The sequence below is a fragment of the Kryptolebias marmoratus genome, linkage group LG2, assembly GCF_001649575.2.
Source record: "Kryptolebias marmoratus isolate JLee-2015 linkage group LG2, ASM164957v2, whole genome shotgun sequence".
In the NCBI taxonomy this organism is placed as follows: domain Eukaryota; kingdom Metazoa; phylum Chordata; class Actinopteri; order Cyprinodontiformes; family Rivulidae; genus Kryptolebias; species Kryptolebias marmoratus.
The window spans coordinates 35,213,935-35,230,139 of record NC_051431.1 but is presented as its reverse complement, the minus strand read 5'-3'; the positions used below and the strand labels follow the sequence as shown (position 1 = coordinate 35,230,139).

Sequence of the window (16,205 nt, the reverse complement as noted above, 5' to 3'; positions counted from 1 at the left end):
GCACTTATGCATGTTCACAACCACACACAAATAGATGTAGGAATGCCTATGTAGGTATCATATGTAGACATATAGATAGATATGTGAAGGTATATTCATGTGTATGCTGTGCTTTGTCATGTCCTTTACAGGGGAACAGACAGTGGTCAGGTGCTTGCCGTGTTGCCGTGTGCTCTCTTTGTGTATACATCTTATATTTTGTAGTCTTTCTTTCTCTCTCTTCTTTTTCTTTCTATATTATAATGAAAAAAAAAATAAATATATTTATATATATATATAATAAACACTCCACTTGATAATCACTAGAATAAATAGTTTTCAATAATGGTGTGGAGAGGATGGCTGTAAGGGGAGAAGGGAGGCCATTAAAAAAAAAAAAAAAAAAAAAAAAAAAAAGAAAAAATTATCCATGCATTTATTTTTAGTAGATTAGACTACTGTAATGCTGTGCTCACAGGTCTCCCCAAAAACTCGATCAGGCAGCTGCAGTTAATTCAGAATGCTGCTGCTCGAGTCCTCACAAGGACCAAGAAAAGGGATCATATAACCCCAGTTCTTCTGTAACTCTCTCCAATCCAACAGGTATCATGTTCCAACCACCAAGAGCCCTCTGATGGAGCCCATTAGGGCCATCTTCAGGTTATTTTCAGTGTTTACATCAAAAGCATTCAACTGAGCAGCAAAAGAATTTAAATTTATTAACATAACATAGTAATAAGAAACAGAATTTCCTTCCAAGCAGCATTAAATATTTCTGCATGTCAACACAGTGTATAACAGCATTTAGAGTAGAAATCTGACTCTGAATGAGCTTCAAATGACAGAATCAACATGTAAATGATAAAGTTTGCTTGCTGTGGCAACCCCTGCAAAAGGTAGTAGCTGAAAAAGAAAAAAAAACAAACCATATGCACTTTAACAATGATGTAAAGTTTAAAACTATAGAACACACTTTAAATAATATAAAGTGTAACACAACACACTGATATATAAATAGGTGGAAAAGGAATAGCGTTTGGGATGACTAATGAAGCCTAGGCAAAAATTAAAACTCGAAGACCCGCTTGAGCCTCACCTGCATCATCCAATCACTGTGCTTCTACTGCAGCCTATCAGCATCAGACTGTGCCTCGTCTTAACCAATCATCGAGCAAGCCTTCAGCTAAAAGGACCTCCATCCATGGCTTCATCTATTCACCAGCCGTACTTCAACCCACCTCCGCCCCTTCTCCACCCTTATTTTTCTCAGCTCCTTCAAGTTTCCTTCCTGTCTTCGACTTTCACCATCAGTGTTCAGCCTGAGGAAGACACCACTAATCCTCATCCTAAACTTCTCATCCAAGCTTATTACTATTCACAGCACCCACGTCTTCTGCCGGGGTCCGAGCACCAAAACCTTATTTCTTTCATGTCTAATAAAACTATATAATTGCAGCTTTTCTCTGTGTGAGTCTCTCCAGGTTGAATTACGAGTAGGGCAAACTAGATATCAATAAAAAATAGAGATAAATGTAACACCTGCTAAATATGTTGAATCTTTACAAATTTCACAGAGGAATGTAAGGTGGGACTAGTAACCTGCTTTGCTATTTTCCATAACAGCTTAGGAAAGTATTATTTGATATGCTTTGCTATGCAGTTAAATTAATGTAAGCTTATTTTTTCATATTAAGAAATAACAGTACTCACTAGTTTTAGGCCTGGTCCACATGTAGTCAGGTCTTTATAAAACCGAATATCTCCGCCACATCATTTGAAGATTTTCAAGATTCCTCAATATTCTGTCTCTGCTATTTACAGATGATGTGGTCCTGTTAGAAACATTGTGCCTTGGTCTCCAGCTCAAACTAGAGCAGTTCACAGCAGAGACTATGGTCCTCGGTCACAAAAGGGTGGACTGCTCTCTCTGGCTTAGTAATAAGATGCTGCCTCTGTGGTGATTCTGGAGATTTGGTATTTTTTGTACTTCCTGGTGGGCCATCTCGACGGCTGATTGGCAGCTCTTCGTCACTCCCTCTACACCTGTGGCAGATCAGGCTCATCAGAAGGCAGCTGGTACTTAAGCCCGTGGTGGGAACCAGACCAGCGCTGGAGCATTGTTTTGCCTCTGTGGTAAAGTGCTAAGCCTCTTGTGATTTACGAGTTTCCTAGTGAACCCTTTTCTGAGCTTTTTGTATTTTTTGTGCTTTTACCTACCTAGGACATCCTGACCTGCGTGGATCCAGTCTGGTCTGTTGTGGAAACCTGCCTCGGAGATAAACTACCTATCTGTTTGCCTGTGCCTGTCTGCCTGCCTTAAGAGGGATACTTACCTACTGCCTCCTGGAGAATCTGCTAATCTGCTACTAGGAAATACTTACCTTTGTTCTCACCTCCGTGCCATGGATCACCCTTCGCACATTAAGGCCTCTCACCTGAGGATATAATACTTACCTGCCTCTTCACCAAGGAAATACTCACCACGTCCTCTGCTTCCAGGTCCTGGTTGCTGTTATTATCACCGTTCCCGATTCACTGTAAAATAAACTCACTTTCTGTTATCTTGGTCTCCCGTGTCTGTCTGACGCCGAGCTGCTCATTTTAGAATATTGCCGAATCCTGACAGCCTCAAGTAGAGGAGTTTACATCATAGTTTAGGTATCATAAGAGTTTTTTTGTTTTTTTTTCAGTGTGTGAGGGAAGAAAGGAACGTGAGATTAAAAGACAGATTGGTGCAGCTTCCACAGTATTGCCTACTGTGTATTGGTCCATTGTGGTGGAGAGGGAGCTAAGCTGCAAAGAAAAGCTCTTTGATTACCAGTCAGTCTACATTCCTACCCACACCCATGTTCACAAACACCACAAAAACAAGATTGCAGATGCAGGCAGTTGAAATTAGTTTCCTCTGCTGGGTAGCTGGGCTCTTCCACAGACACAGGGTGAGAAGTTCGGTAATTCGGGAGGGACTCAAAGTAGAACCACTGGCTCCTCCACATCGAGAGAAGCCGGTTGAGGTGGTTAGGCATTTGTTAAGGTTGCCCCCTGGACACCTCCCTACGAAGGTGTTCTTGGCATATCCAACTGAGAGGAGACTCAGGACATGCTGGAAAAACTATGTCTCTTGGTTGGCCTAGGAATGCCCTCAAATTCTCTCAGAAGAGCTGGCTGGGGATAGAGATGTCTGGGCCTCCCCATTCATGCTGCTACCCCCATGACCTGACTCCAGAACCAACAGCAGATAATGGATGGATAGAGTGAAGGATGGTTCCATCTTTTAACTACAGACTGGAATGTATGGGTAATAATTAAGAGAAATTAGATGTGACAGCTGACAATGCATTTATTTTAAAATAACTTGCAAGAGATATTAAATATACAATTTTTAAAATTATAATTAATCTACCATACAGTTTTCTTAAAAACTGAATAAAATAATATTTTTGAAATATCTACAACTGCCTGTTTTATTTACATTATATTTATACGTTTTTTGTTTGGTTTCTCAATTGATCACACTGTAAGTCTATTGTTTGCCCATGTCTTGTGGAATCTCTAATATGTTTTTGAGTACATTTACTTTTTACTTATGTTCAGGCCTGTGTCAAGTTCGCAGTATTTTTTTCTGTTCCTTAACAGCAGAATGTACCACCAGAGGGAGTTCTTACCAAACAATAAAAATTGGTGTCACCATACTGATCAAGTGCTACTGTGTACAGTGAATGAGACAATAAAATAACTGGCATTCTTACACAGCAGGATTGTTTTTTAACCTTGAAGGAATGATCAGGTTAAACAAACATGAGCTCTGTTTGTTTTCACAAGAACTTCAGTTTAGTTTTTCTATTTTCCTCCGCCAAGGAGGTTATGTTTTGGTAGTGTTTGTTTGTCTGCCTGTCTGTGCACAAGATTATTGAAAAAGTTATGAACAGATTTTCATTAAATTTTTAGAAAACGTCAAACATGGTACAAGGACCAAGTGATTAGATTTTATTGATGATCCAGATGTCAATCCGGAATCAGGAATTTTTTAAAGGAACTGACAAAAGGAAGATCTCTATAGTGAGTAGTAATCTAAGCGGACCATGACCTCTTAGAAAGTAATCATTGTGTACATCTACAATTGATTAATTTTTGTAGTCAACTCACTTCAAGATGGCTGGCACACAACTTTAACCTACACAAAAATGGCTATAACTCTGTCAGTTTCACAGATTTTAAGGTAATATTGTGTATTGTAGTTGCTGAGAGGAATTCTCAACACATATTCCAGGCACTAGCAAATCATATGATATCACATGGGATTGTGCATTATGTTATTTTCAAGGTTTAGCCAAAATAGCCATCATTTCTCACCTTTAGATGATCTTAGTCTAAAACTCTGGCATGAAAGGCAGCAGGTGATTTGCATTCCTTCAAGAAATGCTAAGCCTTTTTCTGAGTTATAAAACACTGTTTATGTGGCACATGCAGTCTTAAATAGCTGCTCAGACTACTTTGTGTAAATACCAGAATCTCTGCCAATACCTTATTACATAAATATTCCTTGGTTGGTATTTATTCTCTTACAGAAGCACTTACAGATCCAATTAGAGGTTTACTATGGAGTAAATCCTCTTATGGACGTGTTAACAGAAACCTTGCTGTTAGTCCCATTTGTCAAAGAACCTCTGGAGAAAGAGCTTTGGCTTGCTAACTACCACTTCAAGGCCACAGACCTTTTGTCTAACAAAACTGGCAAAAATGACAACGCTTCATCTTCTGGTGGCATCTCTGCTAGTTTTAGGGAATATTTCTTTTTTGCAAGGCTCATTTTCACCCAGCCTTATTGTGGATTTGGCAAAAATTGTCATAGACAGTTACTGCTCTCCAGAGAAGCTGGTGGGGTTGAAGGAGGCTATTGCAGCAGCTTCAAGCAACACTGAAGTCCTCAACATCCCAGATGGTGAATCCTTGGCCATCATCTTAAGCAAAGGAGTCCAAACCACGGTCAGTGATCCACGCCTGAAGATCACCTATGAGCCAAACTATGTTGCTGTGGTTGCCCCGCAGATCCCTCATCTGCCCCCTGAGCAGCTTGTTGATGTTCTCCAGACATCCATCAAGCTAGACATCTTGGAAGGCAACATTGGCTACCTTAGGATTGACAACATCCTTGGACAAGAGGCTGCTGACAAGGTTGGCCCTTTGCTTGTTGACCTAATCTGGAATAAAATCTTGCCCACTTCTGCTCTAATATTTGATCTACGCTACACTGGCAGTGGGGACATTTCAGGTATTTCCTACATTGTGTCTTACTTCACCGAAGCTGAGCCTCTGATTCACATTGATTCCATTTATGACCGTCCCTCAAACACCACCACTAAGCTGTTTTCTTTGTCAACCCTGCTGGGACAGAGATACAACCTAATAAAGCCCCTAATTATTCTCACTAGCAAAAACACAAAAGGCATTGCTGAGGATGTTGCCTACTGCCTTCAGAACCTGAAGAGAGCAACCATTGTGGGTGAGAAAACTGCTGGAGGTTCAGTTAAACTTAATAAATTCAAAGTGGGTGAAACTGACTTCTATGTTACTGTGCCCACTGCCAAGTCCATCAACCCCATCACAGGCTCCAGCTGGGAGCTCAAGGGTGTGACCCCAAATGTGGAAGTCAATGCAGAGGATGCTCTTGCTACCGCCATCAAGATTATCAACCTTCGTACTCAAGTTCCAGCTATTATTGAGGAATCAGCCACCCTGATTTCCAACAACTACGCCTTTGAAAATGTTGGGAGAGATGTTGCAGTGAAGCTAAAAGAACTTCTGGCAAATGGTGAGTTCAGCATGGTTGTCTCCAAAGAACATCTAGAGACAAAGCTGTCTGCTGAACTTCAGACCCTTTCTGGAGATAAAATTCTTAAGACCACAACCAACACCCCATCGCTGCCTCCAATGGTAAGATGATCCAAAAAATTGCTTTTAGGTTACAAACAGTATGTTATTGCTGCAGATTATTTTCTTTCTTCTTTTTCACTTTAAGGTTAAAAGTAGTATTTCCCTGGGCTGAGTTGGTGACTCAAATTTATGAAAACAGGCATATCTTTAGTTGAGGACTCATTGAATAACTTACTGAGTGTTTGCATTTTGCACAACCAGTATTGAAAATCACAGCTTATTTTCACATACATGGCTTGCAAAACTGTATTCCCATTACTTTGTTGCTCACATCATACCTGCTAGAGATGGGATTTATGGTTCTTTAAAGGGATCTGGATCTTTCAGATCTGTTACTTTCAAAGAGCCATTCAAAAGACTGGCTCTTTTGAACAATTAGTCACATAGTGCTGCCAGCGATATAGTAAAACACGTCATTACCTACACCTATACGTCATTACATACAGCGGTGAGTAGTGACATACAAGCGTGCGTGAGCAGGGACACAGATAGTATTTTTGAACTGGGAGGACCAATCTGTCAGCAAATGATTTCAATAGAATAAGAGTTTTTTTTTTTTTTTGGGATTGTTAAATTTGTGTACCACTGAAACACAACATTAGTCTTCACATAAACACTGGGCTCTCCATGCACACTTAAATGTAAATTAGTCAAATTAGTCAAATTAACATCGGCTTTACCGGCGATGTTAATTTGTACTTGTATGGAGGGATGGTGGGTGGGGATGGATTGGAGTCAATATCAATCTGGGGGGGGGTTCATGTCCCCACCAGCTCCAGTGCCGTCTGTGCCCATGCATGTGAGCATGACTTGTCAAGCGTGCAACCCCCCCTCCCGTCTTGAGTGCACGTTCACCAATTATAACAACTGCTGCGCTCCTCCCGTTTGCCTGTTGTTTGTCCAAGTGGAATAGCAAAGGAGGAGCAAGTTTGTCTGCATCTAAGAAGGAGGAGGTGGTAAAAAAAATAAACGTCTCTTGACTGCCTGATACCCAACTCACTTTGTTCGTTTTAAATAGCCGTTCAAAAGATTTGGATCATTTATTGACATCACATCTATAATACCCACCTTGGCTTGTTTTGTACCAACCTTGGAAGCCAACCCTACATTTATGATTTAAGGAACTATAGCTGTATGTTGACATCTGCACAGGAACTCTCCTCTGACAGAAAACATGTCCAGGTCTCAAAAACACACTGTTTCCAAATGTATTTTTAAACTGGTCCAAAATTGCCATTTATTTCAAAATTGTACTCCAGAGATCTTGAGATGGGTTGGAGACACCCGCAATAACTGACTATTTTGAGAGAAAATTGTTCAAATAAATAATTTTTTGAACATATTCAAAATTCAATGACAAGACTGCATGCCTTTGCGACTTGCATGGTGAAATTGAGACCCCACGTAAATGTTTTGAGACATGTTGGATACTTCTCCATGAATGCTGTTCACCAACTGCAGTCACAGCTCAATGAGATACTGACTTAACTGATGAACATTTCTGATGAGGAAAATGAATAAATGTTTAGAACTTCTGTAAAAGTATTGAACTTAAACAGCACGTTTTCCCCCACATAAAGTCAGTAAAAATTAGTAACACCTTCATAAAAAATATAAATCTTTGGGGAAACAATGTAAAAGGTACAGATTTTGAAGTATAATAGTGATAATTTGCCTAATCATGTACAGATTCCATGCTGTTTGTGATGTAAATACTAATCTGGTGCTCGCTCTGCAGCATTTTACTCCAGAGATGTACATCGAACTGATCAAAGTCTCTTTCCACACTGATGTGTTTGAAAACAACATTGGCTACCTGCGTTTTGACATGTTCGGAGACTTTGAAGAAGTAAAACCCATTGCCCAGATTATTGTTGAGCATGTCTGGAAGAAAGTTGTCAACACAAATGCTATGATCATTGACCTCAGGTGGGTAATCTGATTCATGGTGAATGTACATTTTGCCAAACAAAAGTTCCATTCATTCTGCTAAAGCTTATTGAACCTCATCTAAAAACTGATTTATGATGGGTTATTTACTGTATACATCTATATATTTGAAATAATTACCATCTCAACAAAGATTTCTAAATTTGTGTAAAACATCTCATTCTTTTTGTCATTGCAAAGGAAAGTCAGTATGTCATGGCCTTCATCAGTGATAATGAAAAGTTTAAAACTGTTCTAATTTTAACAACAGTAAAAATTTTTGCAATTGTTTTTGTAATTAATCTTACAGGAACAATCTTGGAGGACCAACAACAGCCATTGCAGGTTTCTGCTCTTACTTCTTTGATGAGGACAAGCAGATTTTGTTGGACAAGCTCTATGACAGGCCATCTGGTACCACCACTGAGCTGCTAACCTTGCCAGAGCTTACTGGTATAGCATCTTAATATTTGCCACTTTCTTAAAAGATAAATTATGGACTGTATATTGATAGACCTCTGATGTTAACCACCGAAGTTAAAGCTGGAATGGTACAAACCTTCCCTGCCAACTATTTCCAGCATAAGCTTTAAGTTCTGCCCTCTCCGCATAAATGAACAGGACCTTACTTTTGGTAAAATAAAATAAAAAATACACCTAGGATAATTTTTTCAAGTGTTGACTCTCATTGATTTATTTAGTTCTTACCTTGCTGCTGTATGTTCAAATATTTATTTTTCTAACATTTAGCTGTAATTAATTATTTCATGCTTAACAGTAAGGTCAATTTACACAATGCTGTGTGTGAGGGAGTAGGCAGGACCTAAAGCTCCACATTGTTTGTGAGCAGTAGTGGTGTGCGATACTGCAAAATTGGGTATTGATCTGATACCAAGTAAACACTGGACCAGTATCACCAATATCAATACAATACTTTAAACCAATAAGGGCAGTCTATACAGTTTCACAAAGAGGAAAGCAGTGTGTCATGTTTTATAATCTATATGCTAAACTGGAATCTAGTTTTATGACTAGTTTCGAGGCAGATTAAAAAAATATGTACTGTAATTACATATTGTAGGCAGCACAACAGCTTAGTGGTTAGCACTGTTCACTCACAACAAGAAGGTCATGGGTTCAAACCCCAGGTTGGACCTGGTGACTTTCTGTGTGGAGTTTGTATGTTCTCCTCGTGTTTACGTGGGTTTGCTCCGGGCACCCCGGTTTCCTCCCTCAGTCTAAAAACATGCATGTTAGGCCTTCAGGCCCATGCCTCCCTTGAAAAAGAAATGAGATTTGCCTGGTTAAATAAAAGTTTGATTTTAATTAATTTTTGCTAATTCAATTTATTATTAAGTGGAAAATTAATGTTTGGAAATTTACATTCTTCTTGGATTTTGTTTTTTTCTCAAAAACAAAAATAAAATACAGGACTGGACAGGACCACTGTACTAAAAGTAGAGGAAGCAAAAAAAACTAAAGTCTAATACAATAAGAGTAATTATGCATACACACACACACATATCATTGTATATAACAACTCTACATAACAACTCGCCCTATTTGTTCCACATGGGCAATTCCACTTTCACTTCAAGCTCAGGTCCTCTACCAAGGCTCGGTTCCTGAAGCCAAGGAATTGTCAATATAATCTTGCATGGCCTCCTTTTCAGGGCCAGAGAGCTTACACAGATGGGATGATGGAAGTGGTGCATCGGGGAGTAAATCAATTAGCAGTCGTAAGGGCGATGTAGGGGAAAAGATAATGCTCTCTGTTTGCTGAAAACTGTGGCTAAATTGTGGTAACAGGTGGGAACTTGAGTGAGATCAGTTGGTTCTGACTGACAGACAGATGGTATAGACTGTCTGGTAGCGGAGTGTACACATTTGGCTTAGCAGGATGAATTCCAGCTATCGATGTGCTTGTTAACCCAATTATTAACAAGACTGTGATCTTCTAACCAAGGATATCCCAAAATCATGAGGGAAAAATTAGAAACTCAGTGTTTGTGATGGTTGCCAGACACTATGAGGGGAGTTTTCTCGGTCTTGTGAGTTATTGTAGTCATGGTCTCTCCTGTAAGTGTGGCAATAGTGACTGGAGGTTTATGGGGAACAACAGGAATTTGTAGCTGCTGGACCAACTCGCTGCTGATGAAGTTTTGCTCAGCACCTTAATCTACTAGGGCTTGAACCAAAACAGTAGTTTCATTAATGCAGAGAGTTGTGGGAACAGACAAATGAGCACCAGGAGATCCAAACAAACGGCCCACCAGTACTTCCTGGATTACTGGTGCACTCTGCGTTTGCCAGAAAAGGGCAGTTAACATGGAAGTGACTCCCTTTACCACAATAGAAACAAGCCTCCTTTGGCGGTCCTCTGATGAGAGTCAGGCTAGGCCGAGTTGCATGGGTTTTGGTTCCGAACCAGAATCCAAGACAGCGGGAGGAACCAATCTTTGCGGAATGTGTGCCGGGGGAGATAAGTTCTGGTGGACGATGATTCACAGGACTTGTAGTTGTTCTCCTGGTGCGTTTTTTCAGACTGTTGTCGATCCGGATTGCTAGACTAATGGCTCCATCGAGCATCTCACAATCCTCTCTCATGGCCAACTGGTCCTTCATTTGTTTGGACAGAATTTATGAAGGCACCTTGGTCGTTCCACCTGGTTTCCTCCGTGTAGGTGCGGAATGAAATTGAATGATCTGTCACGGAAGGACTTCCTTGTCGAATCGACAATACCCTCTTGGCCGCCTCCTCCCAATGATCAAACACCTTGGAAGCCTTACCTTGTCAGGTAAGGCAATTGATTAATGGGATGGGCAGCTGAATAAGATTCTGACCAGCGAAGAGCACGGCTCGTAAGAGCATTAATATTAAAGGCAATCTTAGCTGAGTCTGAAGCATAGATTAACAGAGCCTGGTCAAAAATTAACAAGCACTGGAGAATTAGGCCTCAATAGTTATCTGGATTACCAATAAATGAATCAGGAAAATGATGAAACTGTACCCGGGGGTTGACTGAAACTTAGTCTGGTGCTGTGATCGGAGGAAGAACAGGTGGGCTTGGATCCTGGGAAAAAGGTGTTGATAATCTCTGAGTCATTGAAAATACCATACTGCCAATTCCTTCCAGGTTGGAGTTTGAAACCTGTCGGTGCTTCATTATTTTTCATGATGGTCAATGCTATCCTTCTGAGAGAGAAGAGGCTTGTGTATCTCTTCTGTTTCTGTTGGATTCTGGGAAGTTAGGTTATGGCTGAAACATTCTGTAATCATGATTATTTTGATCTTAAACCCAGAGTCTGCTGGTGTAGATTCTCAGTCATCCAGGCCATGGTAAATTCCATAAAGGTAAAAAACAAAAACAACTGGACTTCTATTCTGTAGTTGAAGACGTTTCGCTTCTCATCTGAGGAGCTTTCTCAATTCAGAAATAGAGAGTGTGGAGTTGAGCTTTTAAAGCTGAGATGTGATGTAAGCTGGATTGNCTTGCAAATCGTTCTCACTCTCCTAACAATAGAGGCTCATTAGGGTCCTTGTTTGTCTGACTCACTGATGGGCCACTCTGGTCACATCAGTGCAGGTGTTGATTGGAGTGAAACTGACTGGGGATCAGGCCTAAAGCTCCATTATATGTTTTTGAAAGCTGGAATCTGAGACCCCCTCCTCTGTTTAATGTTGGTTTCTCCTTTTTGACATAAATGGCTTCTTTTACCCCCCTCTCAAACCATCTGTCTTCTCGGTCCAAAATATGAACATTTTGATCCTGGAAGGAGTGTCCCTTATCCTTGCGGTGTAGGTGAACCGCTGAGTCCTGTCCAGAAGAGGTGGCTCTCCTGTGTTGACGCATGGCTCAACACAGGATATTATTGTACTATTGTAAATACTGATCAGTAAACAGTTGTAACTTGAACATTTCCAGGCCTCGTCTTGACACAGGTTTAATGAAAAGGTGAAGGAGCGGAGGGGCGCCTGATCAGTGACGTGTCTCTGTTATCGATCATATCATTTACACATGCGCAGACAGCTGGTAAATACAAAAAATGCTTCTGGATTTGCGCCACTGTGGACACAGAGTGGAGCGGGTCTCCTCTCTGCTGTGAGATTGACAGTGCTTGGGGAAGTGGGCGGGGCTTACAACATGCTGCAGAATGATTGATGCTTTCTCACATGTAGACGCCAAAGTCTCCAATAACACAGAAAAAAGTCAGTAGATTTGTTGCTAGTCGCTTTAAAAAATGGCCAGATGGATCTGAAAACTCACTTAATATAGTGACAAAGTTGCTAAGTTGACCCCTATTAAGCTCCAGCCCGTGCGGAAAACATTGAGCTGCACATTGGGTACTCTTAAAAAAAAGGGCGTGTACGTGTGTATTTTTTTTAGCGTGAGAAATACAATAAGTGGCGTGTGAGCGTTTGCGCTTCACGAAATGCATGTCTCACGGTCAATGCGTGAAACTTGAGAGCCCTGCTTTTATTCATAGACTAAAGATTGTGACTTCACAACGACACAAATAAAGTTGCAGAGAAAAGTCACAGCGGTGTTAGCCGACATCTATCCGGTGTTACACCGGCTGATGCAGCTGCTGTGATCCACTTGTCAAGCCGTAGGTCTCTGGTTTTAGAATATTTTATTGTTTGTTTGTGTTCATATGCTTTGGCAACATTGTTCTGCAGTCATGTCAACAAAGCATCTTTTCCAGAAAAGAGTTAATGTGCGTCTGGATGCTAGACGCTTTCAGGGAAAGTCTGACAACAGAATATTGCTCTTGTAAATGTTTAACCACTGCGATAACAATGCGCTCATGGTGTATCCTTCAGAGAAAGAAGAAAAGAGAAAGAAATAATTCCAAGGGTAATACCACTAAAGAGAGTGTTCTCTTCTCAGAGTTTACAAAGTGCCATGTGCGACAAATTATAAAAACGATTTTCTGATGTCCCATCTCCTCAAGGCAGCACGGAGCTGCGCTGAAGAGAAACACCATCGATACAGTTGCAGTTCCATGCCGGCTTTTATGTTTTTTATGCGACAATATTTTTGCAAGTAGTTAAAAGTTTAAACTGATATTGTTGTGAATCTTTGGTGTAAATATTGCTACCAGCGCCCCCTGTCATCCTCTCAACGCCCCCCAAAGGGCAGTACCACCCCCGTTGAGAAACACTAACCCAGACCATCAATACTGGTGCCCCTCAGAGATGTATGCTGTCCTGACTGTTCTTCTTTTACATAAATGACAGCACCTCGAGTGATCTGTTGATCAAACTCCTCAAGTTTGCAGATGACACAGTGGTTATTGGCCTAATCTAGGACTGTGACAAATCCGCATACTGATGGGAGCTGAAACAACTGACTGCAGTCACAACATCACTCTTAAAATTGTGGAAACAGCTATAGACATTTGGAGGAGGCCCCCACATTTGATCCCCATTACCATCCACAACAGCACTGTGTCTATATTGGATACATTTAGGTTCCTGGGTACCACCATCACCCATGGTCAGTCAATATAAATACAGTCATCAAGAGAGTCCAGTAGAGTATGCAAATAATATTGTATCATCTGTCGGCTTCAACATTAACTTTGGGTTCACATTGGCCTGAGCCAGTGGTTCCCAAAGATTTTCTTCTGGGCTCCCCTATGGTGGATTACAATAAAATCCCCCCCCCCCCCAAAAAAAAAAAAAAAAAAAAAATCAACTGGGTATACACATTGTTAAACCACACATAAACCTATACACATATTTTGTTTTCAAACTCCATTGAAGTTTATTTTACACTTTAGGTTGCAACAAAACAAACTACAAACCATCTTTACAGTAAAACATTTTTGTGTAACTGTTTTTTTTAGTTCTATACTGTAGAAGAGTAGTCTTTGCTGTCAGTGTTATTTCCAACATATTTCTTTTTTTTATTTGTAACAAAATTCAACTTTGCTATCATCAATACATTTTAAAAAAGCCTCTGTGCAAAATGGGGTTAAAAACCTGTCCATTATGCTTAGTCAGACACTGTTTTTTTTTTTTTCTCATTAATCCATCCCATGCCCGCCCTGCTATGGCACTGTGCCCCCACCAAGGGGGCGCGCCCCACACTTTGGGAACCACTGGCCTAAGCTGATTTATGTGCATGTATATGTGTACTGTGTCTTTTCATGTCTATTTATGCCTCTCTATGTTTACTATTATCCATAACAATGTTTAGCAACCTGTAAGTATTTTTTGTAATTATGTGCAACATTTATTCATGTGCAACAAGTGTTTAGAAAGACAAGAGCAAGTAAGACTGCAGTCAAATTCCTTGTGTATGAAACATACATACCTATGCCAAATAAACCTGATTGTGATAATTCTCTAGCTGAAATCATTCAAAGAGCTACCTACTATATTCTGAACTATCACTTTATTGTTGGTTACATTTAAAAAAATTCTCCATTTTAACTTTTTTTCTTCAGGCACAAGGTATGGCTCCAGGAAAAGCCTGATCATCTTGACCAGCAAAGCTACCTCAGGTGCTGCTGAGGAGTTCATTTACATCATGAAGAGGCTGGGTCGTGCTATGATAGTTGGAGAGACCACTGCCGGGGCTTCCCACCCACCAAAGGTGTTCCATGTTGGTGACAGCGACATCTTCCTCAGCATTCCCACAGTCCACTCAGACACTGCAACAGGTTCAGCCTGGGAGGGAACTGGTGTCACACCTCATATTCCTGCCTCCGCTGATGCTGCCCTTGAGGTTGCCAAGGGCATCCTCAACAAGCACTTCTCAGGCCAATAGTAAATTACTAAACAAATCAGATGAGACCTTTGCTTCTGCAGACTAAGGATGTCATGAATCTGAGCTTGTTTGAGAAGAGAAGAATGTAGGTTAGATACAAAGTATAATCTGTTATTATGTCTCCCAGTACTTATGCCTTCTTAATGGTTATATAAAACAAAGGTTCAGCAGTATTTCACATAGTTTTTCTGCTTAAGGTAGTATCTCACTTGCCGACTGTTGGAGAGTAGTCAGAGATTTGAAATTGCAAGAAAATTTTCCATTGCACTCTCACTAAATTATGAGCATTTGCAACTAAATATTTTTGTGTGCATGTCTTGTGAAACTGTATTCTAGACTGTGCACATCATACCCGCCTCACCCGCTTTTTACCAACCTTGGCAGCCACCCCCATTTTTATGATTTAATCTGTTGGAGTACACTTTAGAAATGAAGACAGGCAGATTTGGACCAGTTTTTCAATAACTAATATTTAACATTAGCATGGTTTTTAGACCTGGTCATTTGCCTCAGATGTTTTCTGTCAAAGGAGCTTGCATACAGGTGTCAAAATACAGCTCTGGTGCTCGAGAATAGTAATTCTCAACTCGTCAGGTTTCAGGACCCACCCCCCTTAATAACAAGCTGTAACCCAAATTCAGTAAAATTTTCAACTTCAGTGCAGTTTGAACCTGAGATAGTAGAACAGAATATAATTTAATGATAACCCAAAATGACCAATAAGTGGAGATACTAGAAAGGGAAATAATCCCTTTTTTGTTGAATTAGCATCATTTTATTAAAGACTTTTTGAGGTCTAAGATGTCTTTTACAAGAGTGTCTTTTACAAAAATGTAGATAACAAGAAGAGGAGTGCATATACAAGAGATTACCATAACCCAACATAGATATAAAAGTGGCAGTAACCAGTCTTTTTTTAGCTTCAAAAGAAAAGCATGACTTGTTCCAAAAAATAGAAACCCAACTTTAACTTCATGTTAAAAAAATCTGATGTTTTAAAGGAGGAAAATTATCTATTATAATACCAAGGTATTTAAAATAAGATGCAGATTCAATCTCAGAGCCCTGGAAGTGATAAGTGGATGGTTCAGTGGTTTTGACTTAGAATTAAAAAACAAGACATGTTTTATGTATGTATATATATATATATATATATAAAACAAGTGTTTCAAACCACAGAGTGTAGACTGCACACAAATAAAAGCATATTGTAACTGACAAGACCCTGATCTGGTAAAGATGCTGTAGAAATGGACTATTCAACTGGTGGCCCTGGGGCCACATCCAACTCTCAGGTGAGCTCTGTCTGGCCCATCAATACATTTATTTAAAATAAAAATGTATTTTAAATTTTAAAAAATAATAATTGTGAGAAATATTGAAAAAAATCTGAAATGATAAATACACTGTATTGCCAAAGGTATTCACTCACCCATCCATCCAAATCAATGAATTCAGGTACTCCAATATCTTCCATGGCCAAAGTTGTATGAATTTAAACACCCAGGCATGCAGAATGCTTCTACAAACATTTTTGAAATAGTACAATGCTCTAAGGAGCTCAGCAAATTCCAGTTTAGTACA

At 40.0% G+C, this 16,205-nt stretch overlaps 1 protein-coding gene across 1 annotated transcript; it reads left to right on the top strand.

Annotated features, from left to right (window-relative positions):
- The first annotated feature begins 4,574 nt into the window (after positions 1-4,574).
- rbp3 (retinol binding protein 3) lies at positions 4,575-15,097 on the top strand. Its single transcript, XM_017433606.3, has 4 exons — positions 4,575-5,913; positions 7,652-7,842; positions 8,153-8,295; positions 14,299-15,097. The coding sequence occupies exons 1-4, from the start codon at positions 4,720-4,722 to the stop codon at positions 14,619-14,621; spliced, it is 1,851 nt and encodes a 616-aa protein (XP_017289095.1). The 5' UTR covers positions 4,575-4,719; the 3' UTR covers positions 14,622-15,097.
- The last annotated feature ends 1,108 nt before the right edge of the window (positions 15,098-16,205 follow it).

Excerpts from the sequence above, each read along its gene's own strand:
- rbp3 (XM_017433606.3), top strand. The coding sequence starts at position 4,720 with ATGACAACGCTTCATCTTCTGGTGGCATCTCTGCTAGTTTTAGGGAAT. Across the intron at positions 7,843-8,152 it reads GCTATGATCATTGACCTCAG|GAACAATCTTGGAGGACCAA; the intron begins GTGGGTAATCTG and ends TTAATCTTACAG. Across the intron at positions 8,296-14,298 it reads AACCTTGCCAGAGCTTACTG|GCACAAGGTATGGCTCCAGG; the intron begins GTATAGCATCTT and ends TTTTTTCTTCAG.